The sequence below is a fragment of the Equus przewalskii genome, chromosome 15 (assembly GCF_037783145.1).
Source record: "Equus przewalskii isolate Varuska chromosome 15, EquPr2, whole genome shotgun sequence".
Taxonomy (NCBI): domain Eukaryota; kingdom Metazoa; phylum Chordata; class Mammalia; order Perissodactyla; family Equidae; genus Equus; species Equus przewalskii.
The window spans coordinates 70,702,238-70,718,224 of NC_091845.1; the positions used below are offsets into that span (position 1 = coordinate 70,702,238).

General features: G+C 48.2%; 1 protein-coding gene and 1 long non-coding RNA gene across 2 annotated transcripts in view; one reads left to right on the forward strand and one right to left on the reverse strand.

The window, feature by feature from the left end:
• Window positions 1-223: 223 nt before the first annotated feature.
• Window positions 224-15,987, forward strand: part of BFSP2 (beaded filament structural protein 2) — a 68,256-nt gene continuing 52,492 nt past the window's right edge. Inside the window, exon 1 of the mRNA XM_008534075.2 lies at window positions 224-709. Coding sequence (XP_008532297.1) covers window positions 224-709 — 486 coding nt within the window. The remainder of the gene's footprint in view (window positions 710-15,987) is intronic.
• The window catches only part of LOC139076001 (uncharacterized), a 54,981-nt gene continuing 42,391 nt past the window's right edge, over window positions 3,398-15,987 (reverse strand). The window contains exons 4-5 of the long non-coding RNA XR_011527162.1: window positions 7,180-7,410; window positions 3,398-3,916 (exon numbers count right to left, since the gene is read on the reverse strand). This is a non-coding gene — a long non-coding RNA (uncharacterized lncRNA). The remainder of the gene's footprint in view (window positions 3,917-7,179; window positions 7,411-15,987) is intronic.

The following is a 15,987-nucleotide window of genomic DNA, read 5'->3' on the forward strand; positions in this document are numbered from 1 at the left end:
TGCAGAGAACGCATGAGCGCCTCTGCACACAGCCCTGGGCAGGGCTTGTTGCTCTTTCAGCTGGTGAATGATGGAAACTCATGGAAAACAGCAGACAAAGCAGCCCTGGGGATAGGGAAGCTTCCAGAGAGACCCGTGACAGGGCCATAGGGATGCTGGGTCTGGAAACCAAAAGCCACTGGACTCTGTAAACCCACTAGGCACAGCAGAGGCAGAAGGGGTGATGAGCACAAGGCGAGTGGTGGTGGAGGCGCCCCCCGGGGCCAGCCCCAGCATGCCCCTCCAGAGGCACCGGGCATCCTTCAGGGGAGCACGGATATCATCTCCCCTGGAAAGCCCCCCAGCCTCCAGGACCAACGCTGTGGGTGGTCTTGTGCGAGCACCCAGGGTCTATGTAGGGATGGCACCCACTGTGTGCACAGGTGGCCTGGCGGCCCGTGTGACCCGTCGGGCCCTGGGCATCAGCAGTGTCTTCCTGCAAGGCCTGCGGAGCTCAGGAACCACGGCGCCTATTCCAGGCCTGGAAAGGGACCTCAGTGTCGTCGAGGACCTGGGGGGTTGCCTGGTGGAATACATGGCCAAGGTGCACGCCCTCGAGAAGGTCAGCCAGGAGCTGGAGGCACAGCTGCGGATGCACCTGGAGAGCAAGGCCGGGCGCTCGGAGAACTGGGGTGCCCTCAGGGCCTCCTGGGCCAGCAGCTGCCAGCAGGTGAGTGCCTGGGCTGTGCCCAAGGGCTTTGCCTATGGCTGGGAGAGGGTGCTGACAGCTGCCTTTGCACCATCTCTGAGGGGTCATTATCAGAGAAGAAAAGTGCTAAGCCAAGGGGCAGGGGGGTAAGCGGTCTGTGGCCAGAGAAACTGACTATAATCCCTTAAACTTTCATGCTAAAAATACGATGACAATGCTAACAATAACAATGGCTACCATTTCCTGAAGTGTCCTAGGGGCCAGCCCCATGATGGTCTTTCTATATGCACTATCCCCTCTGATGTTCAAGGCCGTGCTGTGCCAGGGCTCATTTGTTGACTGCATTTCTCAGACGAGGAAACTGAGGCACAGAGAAGTTATTTGCCCAAGGTCACACAGCTAGTAGGGAGATGAGACTGAGATTTAAACCTGAATTTTTCCAGCTCCACAGCTTGCATTTGTCCCATTACCCTGGGCTGACTCTAACCTTTGTGTTAAGAAAAGATTATTACAGCCATCATTAAATGGAATACCATTGAAAGGATGTGGCATTAAACATTATGGAAAAATGGAGGTAAGTTCCTGTAGCCGTCTATAACAGCACTGACCAATAGAAATATGAGCCACAGGGTTACTAACAAGTTTCTATTGCCCACAGTAAAAAAAAGTGAAAAGAAACAGTTGAAGTTAATGTTAGTATGTCTTATTTAACTCAATATATTTTAAATGTTATTTCAACATGTAATCAATATAAAAATATTAATGAGATAATTTACATTCAAACAGAACTTTCGGCAGTGATGGCAATGTCCTGTGTCTGCATTGTCCAGTCCGGTAGCCACTAGCCGCATACGCCTATTGAGCACTTGAAATGTGGCTAATGAGACTGAGGAATTGAAATTTTTATTTTATTTTTCATTAATTCAAATAGCCACACGTGGCTAGTGGCTGTCTTACTGGCCAGGGCAGGAGCCAGAGTCTCATTTTTCTCCCTTGCTTGGTCAGGACCTGCTCTCTAGGGCTATTTCTGCTGAGCACCGAGTTCATGCATCATGTCTGACCTGCAGCCTGTGGTTCTGACGCTGGGACTCCAGCCACTATTGCACGTCTCATCTGCCCCTTTGTGGGTGGCTGGCTTCTCTCCTCCCCTCACCACCAAGTGCTGGTCTTGGGATTCCTCTGAGCTAAACCAGCCTCAGACCCCGCTAGGAACTGCCAGCTCAGTCCCCTTGCACCCAAGGGCCCAGCATGCAGCTCCCGAGAGGAGGTCACTAGCCTTCACCCGTGTGTGGCTGGGTGATGCTTAGCAGACTCATTCAGGAGGCCCCTGTTTGCTCTCCTGCCCCCCGTTGCATCCCAGGATGCTTCTCCTCACCATCAGTCAGTGCCCGGCTGATGGCACAGTCCACGTGATGTACAACCCTGTCCTCTAGGCTCCCCACTGGCACTGCTGTTCCGCTGGCATCCATCTGGGCCATGAGGGAGAGCCATCTCAGAGTAGTCCCGGGCCTAAAAGTCGTCAGTCTAAGGCAGCCATTCCTCCAGGATTCCCCCCAACAGTGCTGATTCCAAATATTTATGTCCTATGAATCACCAGAACGTTCCTAGATATTCCAGTATTTCAGCATCTGCCAGACGATTTCTTGCACTCAGATGCCACACAGACTTTTCATGAGAAGCCAGGCATCCCAATTTCTAGGTCAAAAAGTATGGCCACAAGACTTAGTCCATCCGCAACAGGGCCAGACCAGCTAGCGACAGGGGCTTGGGCTGCGCGAGCGAAGGCCAGACGCCGGGATGTTTGGCCCCCGCCACTGTGGTCAGAATCCCAAATGGGGGCCATTTGCCTTTTAAGTGACTATAAATGAGATCCTAGGTTGAATACAGAGCTCTCTTTTTCTTCTTCTTTTTAAAACATGGACGTGAAGAGACAGTCAGACCAACCTGTAAGATGGAGTTATTTCTGTATCACACAGCCTGGCCTTCCAGCCATATTAAGCTCTGTTCCATCAAAAAGAACAAAAGAAAATTCTACATATTTGAGATATACACATGATTTTTCCTTTGTTACTGTTGCAAAACTGCCTCGCACTGCCCAGCCCCCTCCAGGCCTCAACACCCGCTGGAATATGGCTTTGCTGACCCCTGCACTCCAGCCTGCATTCTCCACCAGTCACCAGAAGGATCTTTTGGACACGTGGGATCTGACCACGTTATGTCCCCGCCCAAAAGCCTTTCTCATCACTGACAGGACACAACCCATGACCCAGGGCTCAGGCCACAAGGCCCTTCCGAAGCCCCCTCTCTGTCCCAGCCGTACCACCCACCGGGGGCCCGTGAACACACAGCACGCCCCCAGCCTCACTGCTCCTCTGTGATGCTGTCCCTGCTCCTTCAATGATCTCGTGACACCTGTGTCTGCGTCCTGTGGCAGTTCCCCTTTGTCCTGTGGTCATTTGCATCTCCATGCCCTCACACCCCAGGCTCACATAGAGGAGGACCAGGTCTTCCCAGCACAGTGAGAGAGTGGAAAGGACATAAACTGGGAGTCAGGTGAACTTGCATTTGTATGTTGGCTCCGCTATCTGCTAGCTGGGTGACTTTAGGTCAGTTACTTAACTTCTCTGAGTGTCCTTCCTCATTTGCAATTTGGGGATCACTGTATCCACTGTGCAGAACTGTTAAGGGGGTTAACTGAATGTAATGTACCTAGTAAAATCAGTGGTGAACAGCTTAGAAAGACTTTCATTCGTGGCATCGCAGGTGCCTCAAGCCATGTACAGGATTGATGCTCAGCAATGATAGGGATGTCCCTTCAGATCCAAGTTCCACCACTTACTTGGACTTCCTTCCGCTCCGTGTTTCACTTTCCTCATCTTCGAAATGGATGAACACCTCTCAGGGTCATTGTGAGCATGAAATAAGATGCAAAAAGGGGCTTCAGGAACTATGAAGTGCTGTGCACAGGCAACGTGGTCAGGCCCCTCCCGCCCTCCCCTCCTTGCCCTGCCCCCAGCAAGGGCCTGGTCCCAGAGGCAGGGAGGGTCAGGGTGGCATCTTACAGTAGGGCATGGCAGCAGCTGTCCCCATCAGGGCTGGCAGTGCCACAGCACATTCAGCAGGCGCCTGGGGGTGGGGAGGGTGAAACTCTGGCCCACCCTTGATCCCGGTGCCTACAGAGTGGCACTGAGGTTTCCATCTTCTGGGGGGTGCGTTGGAGTGGCTGGTCTGTGGGAAAGGGAGATGCCCAGCTTGACTTCCCAGCCCCTGGCCAAGACCTGGCGCATGGGCCCAGTGGCTAGTGGGAAGGGTAACCCAGCAGTTAGTGGGCCACACAGAGCCTCAAATGTTGGGACGGGGCCACTGGGGGCCTAGGAGGGTTTGCACTTGCCCCTTCAGTGTCCCTGTGCCGGAGGGAGTGCAAGATTAAATAGCAAAATTTACCATGACAGGTTGAGAGAAAAACCACGGAAGAAAGGATAAAGCTTTACATTTTAGTAACTTTAAAAGCCTTTTTTTTTCCTGCTTTTTGAACAAGGAGCTCCACATTTTTGTTTTGCACTGGGACCCACAAATTATGTAGCCAGTCCTGGTTAGGGTTAAATGTACGTGAAGTTCCTTTTCAACTCCAAACCTCTCTGCCCGCTCCTCAGCTGTGTTGGGGTCTCTCGGCCACTTCTGCTAAGCAGTGAAAACAGGAAGACTCCCCAGTGGTGGCCACAGAGGCCAGGGAGGCCCCGCCCCTGCCCACTGCTCCCGCAGAAGGTGGCCCTTCCCCTCTCGGGCTTTGCTCCTGGCTTTTCTTGCCAAGAGAACGATGCTGATGATAAGCTCTGGGCGCAACATCAGGCCTTTCATCCTCAAATAGGCCAAATGCAAGCTTGGAATGAGGCAGCCTCCCTGCCTGGGAGCCGCAGATGCAAGAAGAGTGGAGACGGAGCCTCAAAGCGAACAGGGAGAGCCAAGGCCAGGCGGCAGATGCTGCCTGCGGAAAAAGGGGAACGTGGAGGCTGACGCTTCCACCGAAATTAGTGATCTCCACGGGAGAGCAGGGCAGCTTAGACCTCCCACAGCAAAGACTCAGCTGGAGGAAATCAAATTATTGGAAGGCAAAAGGATTAGAATTTAAAATGGACCTGATTTGAATATTTTTCCTGCTGTTCACAGTCCCTCTTTCTGTCTCTTGCAGAGAGAGCGCCCATACTTTGGGGACGTGACTATTTGGGGAAATTCCTGGAAACAGTCAATCTAGATCAGGGCCAGGTTTCTCTCCCCATGAAACCTGAGGTCCTAAAAGGTTTTTTTTAAAAAAACAAGAAAAAAGAAGTAATCCCTCCCCATGGAATAAAAAGAAAGACAACAGGGTCACTGTTCGTGATTCACACCCTGGTGTCTCTGAAAGGGGGAGAGAGAGAAGCACGTGCTATTTTAGTATCTGCGAGGCCCGAATGCATTTACCCAAGACAGACCACACAGTCTATTTCCTAATAAATGCAATTTGTTGGGTCAGAGCAGGCCAGTGAGGCAGTTAGTCCGTTAGCCAAGCTAGAAGGGACACTGAAGTGTCATTAGAAATGTAACTACAGGGAGAAAAATACGTTTGGGGCAATTCCACCCAGGGCGAGTGATGATGTGTAAGACAGGAAGAAATATTTTGATGGAGGACGGGAGGGGCGGGAGGCATGAGGCTTCTCCCAAGGGTCTTGGTTGAGTAATATAATATTTGGTGGAGTAATATTCGTTGCTAAACTGCTTTCTAAGAAGGGTGGTTTCCCATTTCCTGGGGGCTCTTGTTTGGCTAAGTAGAACGTGTCTGGGAGGAAGCAGAATTGCTGAAGAAAACAGAGAGCCTAAGGGCTGTCCTGCCTCTTTCTGAGCCCTTCCCAAACGCTCCCCTCAGCCACTCTTGATTCTCTGCAGATCTCTTAAAATGTGAGGTCCGTGTTGAGGAATGGGGGACAGATAATGCAAAATGGGGGGTGTGCTGCTACGTCTGAGGATTTTGAAGCCAGGGAGCCCCAAAGTCAAACTCAGGCCCTGGTGACCTTGAGGCAAGTTCTTCACCGATCTCGTTCATCTCGATTTCTCATCTGGATGATGAGGATGTCTGGAGACTGTCTTCACATGATAAAATACCTCTAAGAAGGAAACAGTAGAGGCCTTCCCACAGAAACTAGGAACAAGAAAAGCATGCCCACTATCTTTACTACTAAGGAACATTGGTCAGAGGTAGCAGTCGATGCCGTTAGAAGAGAGAAAGCAATCGGAGGTGCAACTTGGAAAGAAGAGAGAAAATGTTGTCTTTCTGGAAAGTCCAAAAGGATCCAGTGTGAAAACTGTCTAGCAAACAAAAAGATAACTTAGTAAAGTTAAATTTAGTAAAGTAGCAGGTTATAAAATGACATTAAAGATGCACGCCCTTCATATACATAAACAACAAAAAGAGAAAATGTCATTTATGATAGCAAAAAATAAGACAAAATGCTTCTAAATGAACTCCGCAAGAAACGTCCAAAATCCATAAGAGACAACGAAAACCTTCTTGAAAGACACGAATGGAAAGAAATACCAGTGCTTGAATATAAAGACTCAAGAAAAACATCGGTTCTCCCTAAGTTCATTTATGAATTTAATGCAATCCTAATTTTTTTAATACCGTAGTTTTTTAAGGATTACAAGGGTTTATTATAAATTTCATACGTAGGAACAAAAAGGCAAGAAATAGCCAAAAAGAAAAACTGAAAGAGAAGAGCAAGGAGGGAAGAGGCAGCTCGCCCAGACATTAAAACATTCTAGGAAGTCTTGGTCGTTAAAGCAGTTTTGTATTGGCACATAAACTATGGGAAGACCAACGGAACAAAATTCAATATTCAAAAGTAGGCCCTACTGCGTGCGGAAATTTAGTATTGTTAAATGCAGCAGGTGAAACCAATGACAGAAAGGATGAACTTTTTCGTGAGTGGTATTCAGATAGCTGGATAGTCATAGGAAAATAATAAAATTGGACCCATCCCTCACTGTACCATTCGGACCAATGCCAAGTGTATCCTAGATTTAAATGTAAAAAAAGAAACCGTACAACTAGAAAGCATGGGTGAATTCCTTTATAACCTGAGTGTGGGAGAATTTTTCCTTGCTATAATTCAAAATCTAAAAGCAATGAAGAAAAATATTGATAAATTTGAATACCAAAAGTTTTTAAGTTTTGCATTGCAAAATAACACCGTAAGCAAAACTAAAACATAGATGACAAATTAGGAAAAAGTATTTGCAATTTAGAATACAAAAGTTTAATAACTCTATTCTATCAACAGCATGTAAAATTTGGAGTTTTAAAATAAAAGCCAACAACATGTGTATTTTTAAATAGATTAGGGATATGAACAGACAGTTGACATAAAAATAAGTGACAATAGCTCTTAACTATATAAAAGGTTGCTCAACCTCACTCATAATAAGAGAACTACAAACAGAACAAGACAAAAACCAACCTGAGATGACATTTTCACGTATCAGATTGGCGACACTCTAGAAGTGTGTCCGTGTGTGCTGCTGGTGAGGCGCTAGGGAAATGGGCAAGTTCGCACAGCTCTGACGGGAAGAGAGAACGTCACAGTCCCCATGGCGAGGAATCTGGCGCATCTGGACAAGTGAGATATGCATTTATGTGTATATGACTTGATCCAGACATCCCACTTCTGCAAATCTCTTCTAACGACACACTGGCAAAAACAGGAAAAAGAAGGAAGCACAAAGCTGTTCATTTCCATCAGATCTATCATAACAAAAGACTGCAAATAACCCAAATACCTATCAGTAGGGCCGAGTTGAATAAGCAGTGATACATCCACAAGGGGAATGAGGAATAGCTCTATAACTATTACAGAGTGACCTCCAGGATATATCAAGATAAAAGCAAGGTGGAGAGTCTGTATGTCATCCTACCATTCATCTAAGAAAGAGGAAGGGATATGAACATATACATACATATTTGCTTCTACAGTCATGTGCTGCATAATGATGTTTTAGTCAATGACAGACCACATCTAATGACAGTGGTCTCGTAAAATTAGTACCATAGAGCCCAGGTAGATAGCTATACCATCTAGGTTTGTGTAACTACACTCTATGATGTTCACACCATGACAAAATCGCCTAATGACACATTTCTCAGAACGTACCCCCGTCATTAAGTGATGCATGACTGTAATTGAAAAAAAACAGAGAAAAAAACCCACAAATGTTTTTAAATGATCTCTTTTTGGAGGAGGGATGGTGTGGGGTAGAAGGAAAAGGACTCAACATTAGAATTCTTTTGATTTATCTTGTTTAGTGATGACTTTGGAACCATGCAAATATTTTACAGAATTAAAAAACAAAATTAAATCTTAAAAAGGAAATCCTAAAAATCAAGAGGAAATGGAAACAAATGAATCTAACTACATATCATATTGATGGTATAATCACCCGATTAGAATTGTTCCAACAGTAAGCCACAGTAACTTGACTGTACATCCCTGGTGGGGATGCAGAGTGAGATTAGAATGAGATTATTTTCAGTAACCACATTGTTAGCTGTAGTGCTGGCATTGTCATTCAGACACTAGTGTATGTGTGCATGTGTACTGTGGGATAAAGCAAAAGACTAATTATATTTGTGTCATTAGAACTGAGACTTTTAGTGTGGGTGAAAGGAGACACAATTGTAAGACTGATAAGGTTTAGTGACAATTCTTTAGTCTTGAATTTAAAATGGAATTATCAGTATAAACTCATGGTGTATATGATCAAAAAATATATGCCTATTTCCTAGCTCTGGCCAGTGACAAGACCTAGAAACAACGGCCAACCCAGTGGCAATGAGCCTTTTTAGCCTCAGATTTTGGTTTCTAACTACCACTTTTCACTAAAAGAACAGAGGCTCCTTAGAGAAATGGCTGCATCCAGGTTTGGGTGCAGGAAATGTACAAGATGAGTCTGAAACTTTTTGTCACACCAAACACCAAGTAAACTATAAAGAACTAATAGAGTCATATCAAAAAACTAAGCAGCCAGTTTTAATAAGCTCCAACTAACCAAAGATGATTGAGTATGAACGAGAATATTAACTGCAATGGATTGAAACACAGCAAATATGTTTAAATCTATGAGGTCAGTATAATATTTTTTAAAAACTCCCAGGGGCTGGACCTGTGGCATAGTGGTTAAGTTCAGCACGCTCTGCTTCAGCAGCCCAGGTACAGTTCCCAGGCCCGGAGCTACACCACTTGTCAGCCATGCTGTGGCGGCAACCCACAAACAAAAAAGAGGAAGATTGGCACAATGTTAGCTCAGAGCTAACCTTCCTTAAGCAAAAAAAAGAGAAAGATTGGCAACAGATGTGAGCTCAGGGTGACTCTTCCTCACCAAAAAAAAAAAAAAAAAACCCTCCTCCCACTAATTAACTACATTTGAAGTCTGCTAGGGAATCAACTCATTATTTTGACAACTGGTAAATAATGAGAAAGAATCAGGCATTTTTCCAGCCTTTCCTATAAGACCGATAGGTACATTAAGGTGAAAAAAGAAAGAAAGAAAGAATCTAAGAAAGGAAGTGTCTTTTTATAGAAGTATTCCAGCTAGAAAATGAATAGTGACGTAATTATTATTTATTTTGTTTATACTTATAGTTAATATTAATTATTAAAATAAAATTAGAATATCACCACTTTGCTATAATAAAATAATGGATCTAGGCAATAATGATCATCAAATGGCTACTAAAACCACAAAAAGAGAGACAAGCACACATTATGCACCTCCTTGTGGCGTGCACACCACCACCAATGAAGTAGTCTTGTCAAAAAAACCCCCAAAACTGAATGTGATTAAACCTCAATATAAAACTACGAATTTGTAGGGAACACAATGTTCAGGTGGACGTGTTAATGGACCCCAAAATCAGCAAAATCCAGACTGTGGGAAACTGAAGGACTCGAGATCCAATTTTTTCAACAAGCAAAAATTACAAGGGGGAAAAAAGAGAGATGGAGGGGAAACCTAAGAATTGAAAGAGATTAAATTGACGTATCGACCACTGAAATGGACTTTATTGAAACAAACAAAAAATAGATTAGACAGTTGAGGAAAGATGAACTGGGTATTTCATGATATTGAGGAATTCTCATTAATTTTAGATGTGGTTATGATTGTGAAGTTATGTGGGTTTTCTAAAGCATCTTTATAATTTAGCAGTACATGCTGAAATATTTGAAGAAATAAGATGATATGATTTGTTCAAAATACTCTGGGGCTGAGCAGAAACGTGAGGGGGTACAAGTGAAACAAGATGAGCCATGTGTTTATATTCACTGAAGCTGGGGGATGGGTATGTGGGGGTCCATTACACCATTCTCTCTTTCTAAATATGTTTGAACCTTTCATAAAAAATTGAAGATAGAATATCTACCTCATAGGGTTGGTCTATGATTTATCATACAACAAAATAATGTATGTAAATTTCTGGGTGCATAATCAACACCCAATTACAGTTTGTGAAAATGAATAAATTTGAAGATACAGACATTAAGTGAGTAATACCATAAATAACTGTGCTTATGTACATGTATTCAGGAGTTGTTCAAGCCACACGCACTGCAGCGGTTTAGAGAAGGAGTAGGGTGTTGGCTGGTCCTAAGTAAGAACGAGGAAGTGGGGACTAAATGTGGGACCCAAAGAACATGCCAGAAGATGGCCCTTCAGACCGGGACCCAGCATGGACAAAGGATGGGAGTCAGGACCTGGTATGACCGTCTGCAAGGCAGTCTGTGCATGGGGCAGATTCCCAAACAGTCGAAGAGAAATATTTGCACTGGATACTTGCTAAAATCGGCAAGACAGATCTTATTCAGACTACTGCAGTAGAGGAGAGAGACTTTGGTACAGAACTGAGCTCAACTCCACAGAACGAAGAGGCAAGAGGCTTTTAGACCTGGGTGTGCTAAAGGAAAAGTACTGAGGAGGTTGGGGTGGCGGTGGTTTATGTGGTCAGGCCACCCGTGTTTGCGAATCGGTACTTATCCAGAGGAGAAACACGCTTCTCATATCTTTCTGACAGGAGCAAATTGGAGCTGGGCGCCCACGAGTTAGCGTTGTGCCTCCCACAGGAAGTGGAAGAGAGGGGAGCTGTCTCCATAGATGTTTGCATTTCCCAGAGATGGCTCCCATGTCCTTGAGGGAACACGCCAGGTTGTAGATTTATATCTCAAAGGGGCAGAGAAAGGATTTACAATTCTAAGTTTTCTAAAGTAATTAAGAAAAGGGCGGTCAGAGGCCTCTCGTCAGGTTTTGGCTGAAATGAACAATAAATTTTTTTGGCAGCTTGAGCTTTCTCAGGCAGGCATTTAAGGGGGCTGGGGGCATCCTAGGGTTGATGGGAGCCCCGCCGGAATTTGGTTGGGTCCCTTAGTGTGGGGGCTGGACGGCATCATTTATGCCGAGAGTTTTGCTGTATCACCACCAAGCACCAAGCTCTTCCCAGGTCCCAGCCCATGCCCCTGACTCCATCCCCAGAGCCTGCCACGGAGGGGGTTTGCCACGACACACAGAAGGCAGCCAACCAACGGTTGGACAGCAAGGGCTGAATACAGAGTCAGACCGACTCAGGGTTTCAAGTCGGAACCCTGCAGTCAGGGGTGGAGAGCTTTGATAAAGGCCTAGACCAGAGAGAAATGCTGGAAACCACCTGAATGCCAGAGGTGGCTACAGAACGCAGCTGAGTCCTGTGTGGCTGCAAGAAAAGAACAAGGACGCTCCTCATAGACGGACGTGGAACCAGCACCAATGTGTATTTTTGAGTGAAAAGGCAGGCTGCAAACCACGCCAACGCTATGCTATTTGTGTTTTTAAAAAGGTGGGGGGGCAGACTCTGGAAGCTCTCATGGGCTGGTAGCAATGGATGCTTCCAGTGAGCAGGCTGCGGGACTCGACACAGGGCTGGGAGCAGGCTTATGCTGGGCTGTAGACTTTTTTGAACTGTTAGAATGTTTTACCTGAAAAAAAAAAAGTAATAAATAAAACTCCTGCCAGCGACTTGTTACTGGGGGAAGGCAGGGGCGTTCCAGCCAGGTCTGGGGCAGGGGAAGCCCACGGCCTTGTACAAGCAAGCGAACCCTTCTCTGACGTCCCAGCGGGAGAGGAAAGACCCATCGCAACAGCCTCGTCTCTGAACAAAAACCCAACAAAACTAAACACCCGTATATAGAGCAAGAGGAAAGACCTTCTAATGGCCTGCACTCTCTGGAAGAACGAAATTAAAACTTAATGCAGGCAGCTGGCGCAAGGACACACGCGGAGGCTCTTGAGGGGGTTTCTTGAAAGGACGGTTCCAGGCAGAACGTTGTCCTCAGCACTCCCCCAGAGGGTTGATGCTGACCCATCAAAGTTGAGGACTCAATTTAGGAAAATAAAACCTAGTTTATCGTGGTCTGGCTGGGGAAAAGCACGTAAAGACTCACTTATCTGGTTGAAAATGAGCTAGCAGAGCTGACTGTCCCAAACGCATTATTCAGCAGAAATGAGAAGTTGTGTCAGCTGTGATGAGAGGGGAATGAAAAGCAGTGCCCAGGAAGTGGAAAACCCATCACAAAACCCACCTGCTATTGGAAAACGACTTGTATTTATTTATTTCAAGGACTGATGAATAACCATCTCAATAAGTCTTAGGGGAAACACTGCAGCACGGAGGGAGAGAAATGAAGGTAGCGAGGCCCCCCTTTCAGCAGACTCGGCAAAGTGACACAGGAGGCAAAGTAGCCCCTGAATTCTAACTGCCCACACCTGCCTAGCCCATCCACCCCCGTCCCCTCCCCCAGCACCTCCTTCGGGCCCTGGCTGCCCAGAGCGCTTCCAGACACCATCCGCAGCCTTTAATTGTGCCACATCGTCATCATCTTCAGTGCCACCCCGCAGATAAGAGCCATTCCTCAGGCCTGCCCCCGGGCCAGCTCTGAGGAGGAGGGTTATCTGGTAAAGGAATGTATTACTACTTACTTGTCAAGGAAACTCGTGCATGTGTCTTAACTTACTAGGGCCTGGGTTTGTTTATCTGCATGATGAGGGTGGAAATGGCTCTCTCGTGGGTTGTGAGCAGTAAATGAGACAAGGGGGTGAAGCTCCTGGGACGTGGGGTTCACTGAGCGTGGCTCCTGCCCCCGTCCCGAAGGAGCACTGCCTGCCAGGTGAATTGCCCCTGGGGGTACTTCAGACCTCAGGTCCGCAGGTGCCTGGGGACCCCCAGTGTGGCTTCTGCACCCCCAAGGCCGGTCCTGTCAGGCACTAACTGCAGTGGGCAGCCCCGGGCAGGCCCCTGAGTTCGGGGGTGGTTTGCCCAGATCCCAGGCGCGCCCTGGAGTGGGCACAGGCGCTCTGCGGGTTGAACAGGTTCCCCTCCAGCGTCTCCTAACAACATCGCGCCCTTGGATAAGACGCAGGCAGACAGGACCGTCCACACTTCCACTATGAACTGCAGGCTTCAGAGGCGACCCTCACATTTGCGTGACACTAACGGGCAGGATTTAACAAGAACTTTCACTATCTCCTTCGATCCTCTCAATAATGTCTGTGTCGCCCGGGAGGCTGGGGTTGTGCCCCTTGTGTTAGGCTGCTCAGGCTGCCGTAACCAAGCACCACAGACCAGGGGCTTAAACAGCAGACATTTGTCTTCTCACAGTCCCGGAGGCTGGAAGGCCTCGATCAAGGTGTGAGCAGGGTTGGTTTCTCCTGAGGCCTCTCTCCTCGGCTTGTAGGCGGCAATCTTCTCCTTCTGTCTTCACATCGCCTTCCCTCTGTACAGCTGTGCCCAGATGTCCTCTTCTTATCATATTGGATTAGGGCCCACCCTAATGGCATCATTTTAACTGATTACCTCTTGAAAAGCCCTGTCTCCAAATTCCTCAAGTCCTGAGGTCCTGGGAGTTAGGGTTTCAACATCCAAATTTGAGGGGGACACAATTCAGCCCATAACACCCATTTCACAGACAGAGAAACTGAGGCCCACAGAGATGCTGTTGCTCATTGAGTCAGTATCCCAGCCTGGATCAATGCAGTGTTGTTTACCCCTTCCTACTATTTGTAAGACCAGTGTCAGTCTGTCTCAGACCCCAGGCCCTAAAGGGTAAGTTGGTCTGCGGGACACGGAGGGCCCGCTGTTCCATAAGATGGAGTCAGAGTCAGCGAGGGCGGTTCTCCGTGAGGAGTTGAGACTCTGGGAGGAACCTCCCTCCTCTCCTCTTCTCTGCCTCTCTCAGTTTGGAGGAATGTGTCAGAAACAGTGACTGAGCCTTACGCAAGCGCCGCTCTAACTGGATCTGACTGCTTTAGCGAGGACGCGCTAGGCTGGGTGGCTTCCAGCTCGTCAGACAGCTCAGGGCTGGGCCTCAGAGTTTAATAGCTTTGCTGCCGGGGAATGGTGCAGCCCCCCCAGGGATTTCTATTTTTCTTGTTCAGTGATTTTAATGCTCAGAAAAATGTGCTGAGCAGCCGGCCCTCGAGGCAGAATGTCTTTATCTGAGCAGAGTTCATGAACTCCCCCGAGTTGGGGGTGCACCCCTCCACCACGGGCAGCGGGTCCCCCCTAAAACGCATGCCTACATCAGTGTCTCCCACAGACCAGCCGGCTGGGTCCCTGTCCCCTGCAGGGTAGTCGCCCCCCCGCCCCGGCAGTTCCACAGGCTACTTGAAGAGCTGAGAGTTCATTGTAGGGGGTGACAAGGGAGGGGTCCCCAGTGCTGACCCCCATGGGTGCTGGGTCTGCGGGTGAGGCACACGCCTCCGAGAACACACTTATAGGTGGACAAAGTCAGGTTTATTATCTTGCTGCAGTGGGGGAGAAACCCGCTAGGGGAGCCTGGGACATCTCAGGAAGAGGGGTCGTGCCGGGCTTGTTCTGAGGTTTGGGCTTATGCTGGTGATCCGGGTGAAAGTCTGAGAGCAAGGACTTGCTCTGCGTTGATGCCGTCAGGAACTGGGACAGGGCAATGACTGGGTATCTTACAGGTTTTATCCAGGAGACGGGAGGAATGACAGGCATGGGGCTGTCATTAGGAAGGACACAGCGTCACTCGTGCTAGCTGGGCGAGGAATGTTGAGTTTTTGTGGTTGCAGGGTGTCCTTGCCTCTCTGTTCAGAGATGAGGATGGCGTGGTCTTATCTCTGTCTCTTTCCACCAGGATCAGAGCGCCCCAGCTGGTTCTCGCTGATATTCTGTGAACACTCTCACGCAGGTGGAGGACCGTGGCCTGGCCGGCAGCCAGCGGTCAGGCCTGTGGAGCCACTTCCTCACGCCCAACCTGGGCTTCCTGAGCCTCCTGATCCTCAGCGGGGGGAGGGAGGCCTGGAGACAGAGCTGGCGTGTGAGGGGTCTCTGGGTTCACGCAGGACCCTCCATGCCGGCGGGTGGGGCACAGTTTTCAGGCTGTGCTGTGACTTTAAGAGGCAGGGCCCTCTCTGTGCCTCAGAACTGCTGAGCTGGACGCATCTCTGGGGCTGGCACTCCCACCTGTGCCAGCCTTCTCTCCCCAGTGACACACCTGAGCTGTAAATGAGGTGAAGAGAGTGTAATGGAAAGGAGAAACAGCCCACCTTTACTGTAGACACTTTGTCCTGGATAAAGTCCAGTTTTATCCTTACCAGACGTGAGGCCCTGGCCCGCTCGAGAACCCCCTGAGAGGGCGTTTCCTGGTCTCTACTGGAGGGAGGATGAGCCCTATCTCACAGCACTGTTGTGAGGACCCTGGGGCATAATGCCCGTGAACTAGACAGCAAGGCTCAGCAAGGCAGGGACGTAGCTCCCCTGCTCTTTCTCTGGCACCCTGGACAGTGCCTGGCACATAGTAGATGCACAGTAAATATTGGTTAACTCAACAAACGGAAGTGCCCAGCGAAGTAACCAGCTAATGAGGTCGCTAAATTCATGTGCTAGGCCTGCCACAACAAAGTGCCACAAACTGGGTGCCTTAAAACAACACAAATTTATTCCATCATAGTTCTGGAAGCTGGAAGTTGGAAATCTAGGTGTCCGCAGGCTCGGTGCCTCCCGAGGGCTCTGAGGGAGCATCTGTCCCAGGCCTCCTCTCTACCTTCCGGAGGAGGCCGGCCATCCTTGGCCCTCCTTGGCTTGTAGACGCGTCACTCCAGTCTCTGCCTTCATCCTCCCTGTGTGTCTGTGTTCAGATTTCCCTCTTTTAAGGACACCAGTCAGTTGGCCTCAGGCCCACCCTAATGACCTCACCTTAACTTGATCACATGTACAAAGACCTTAT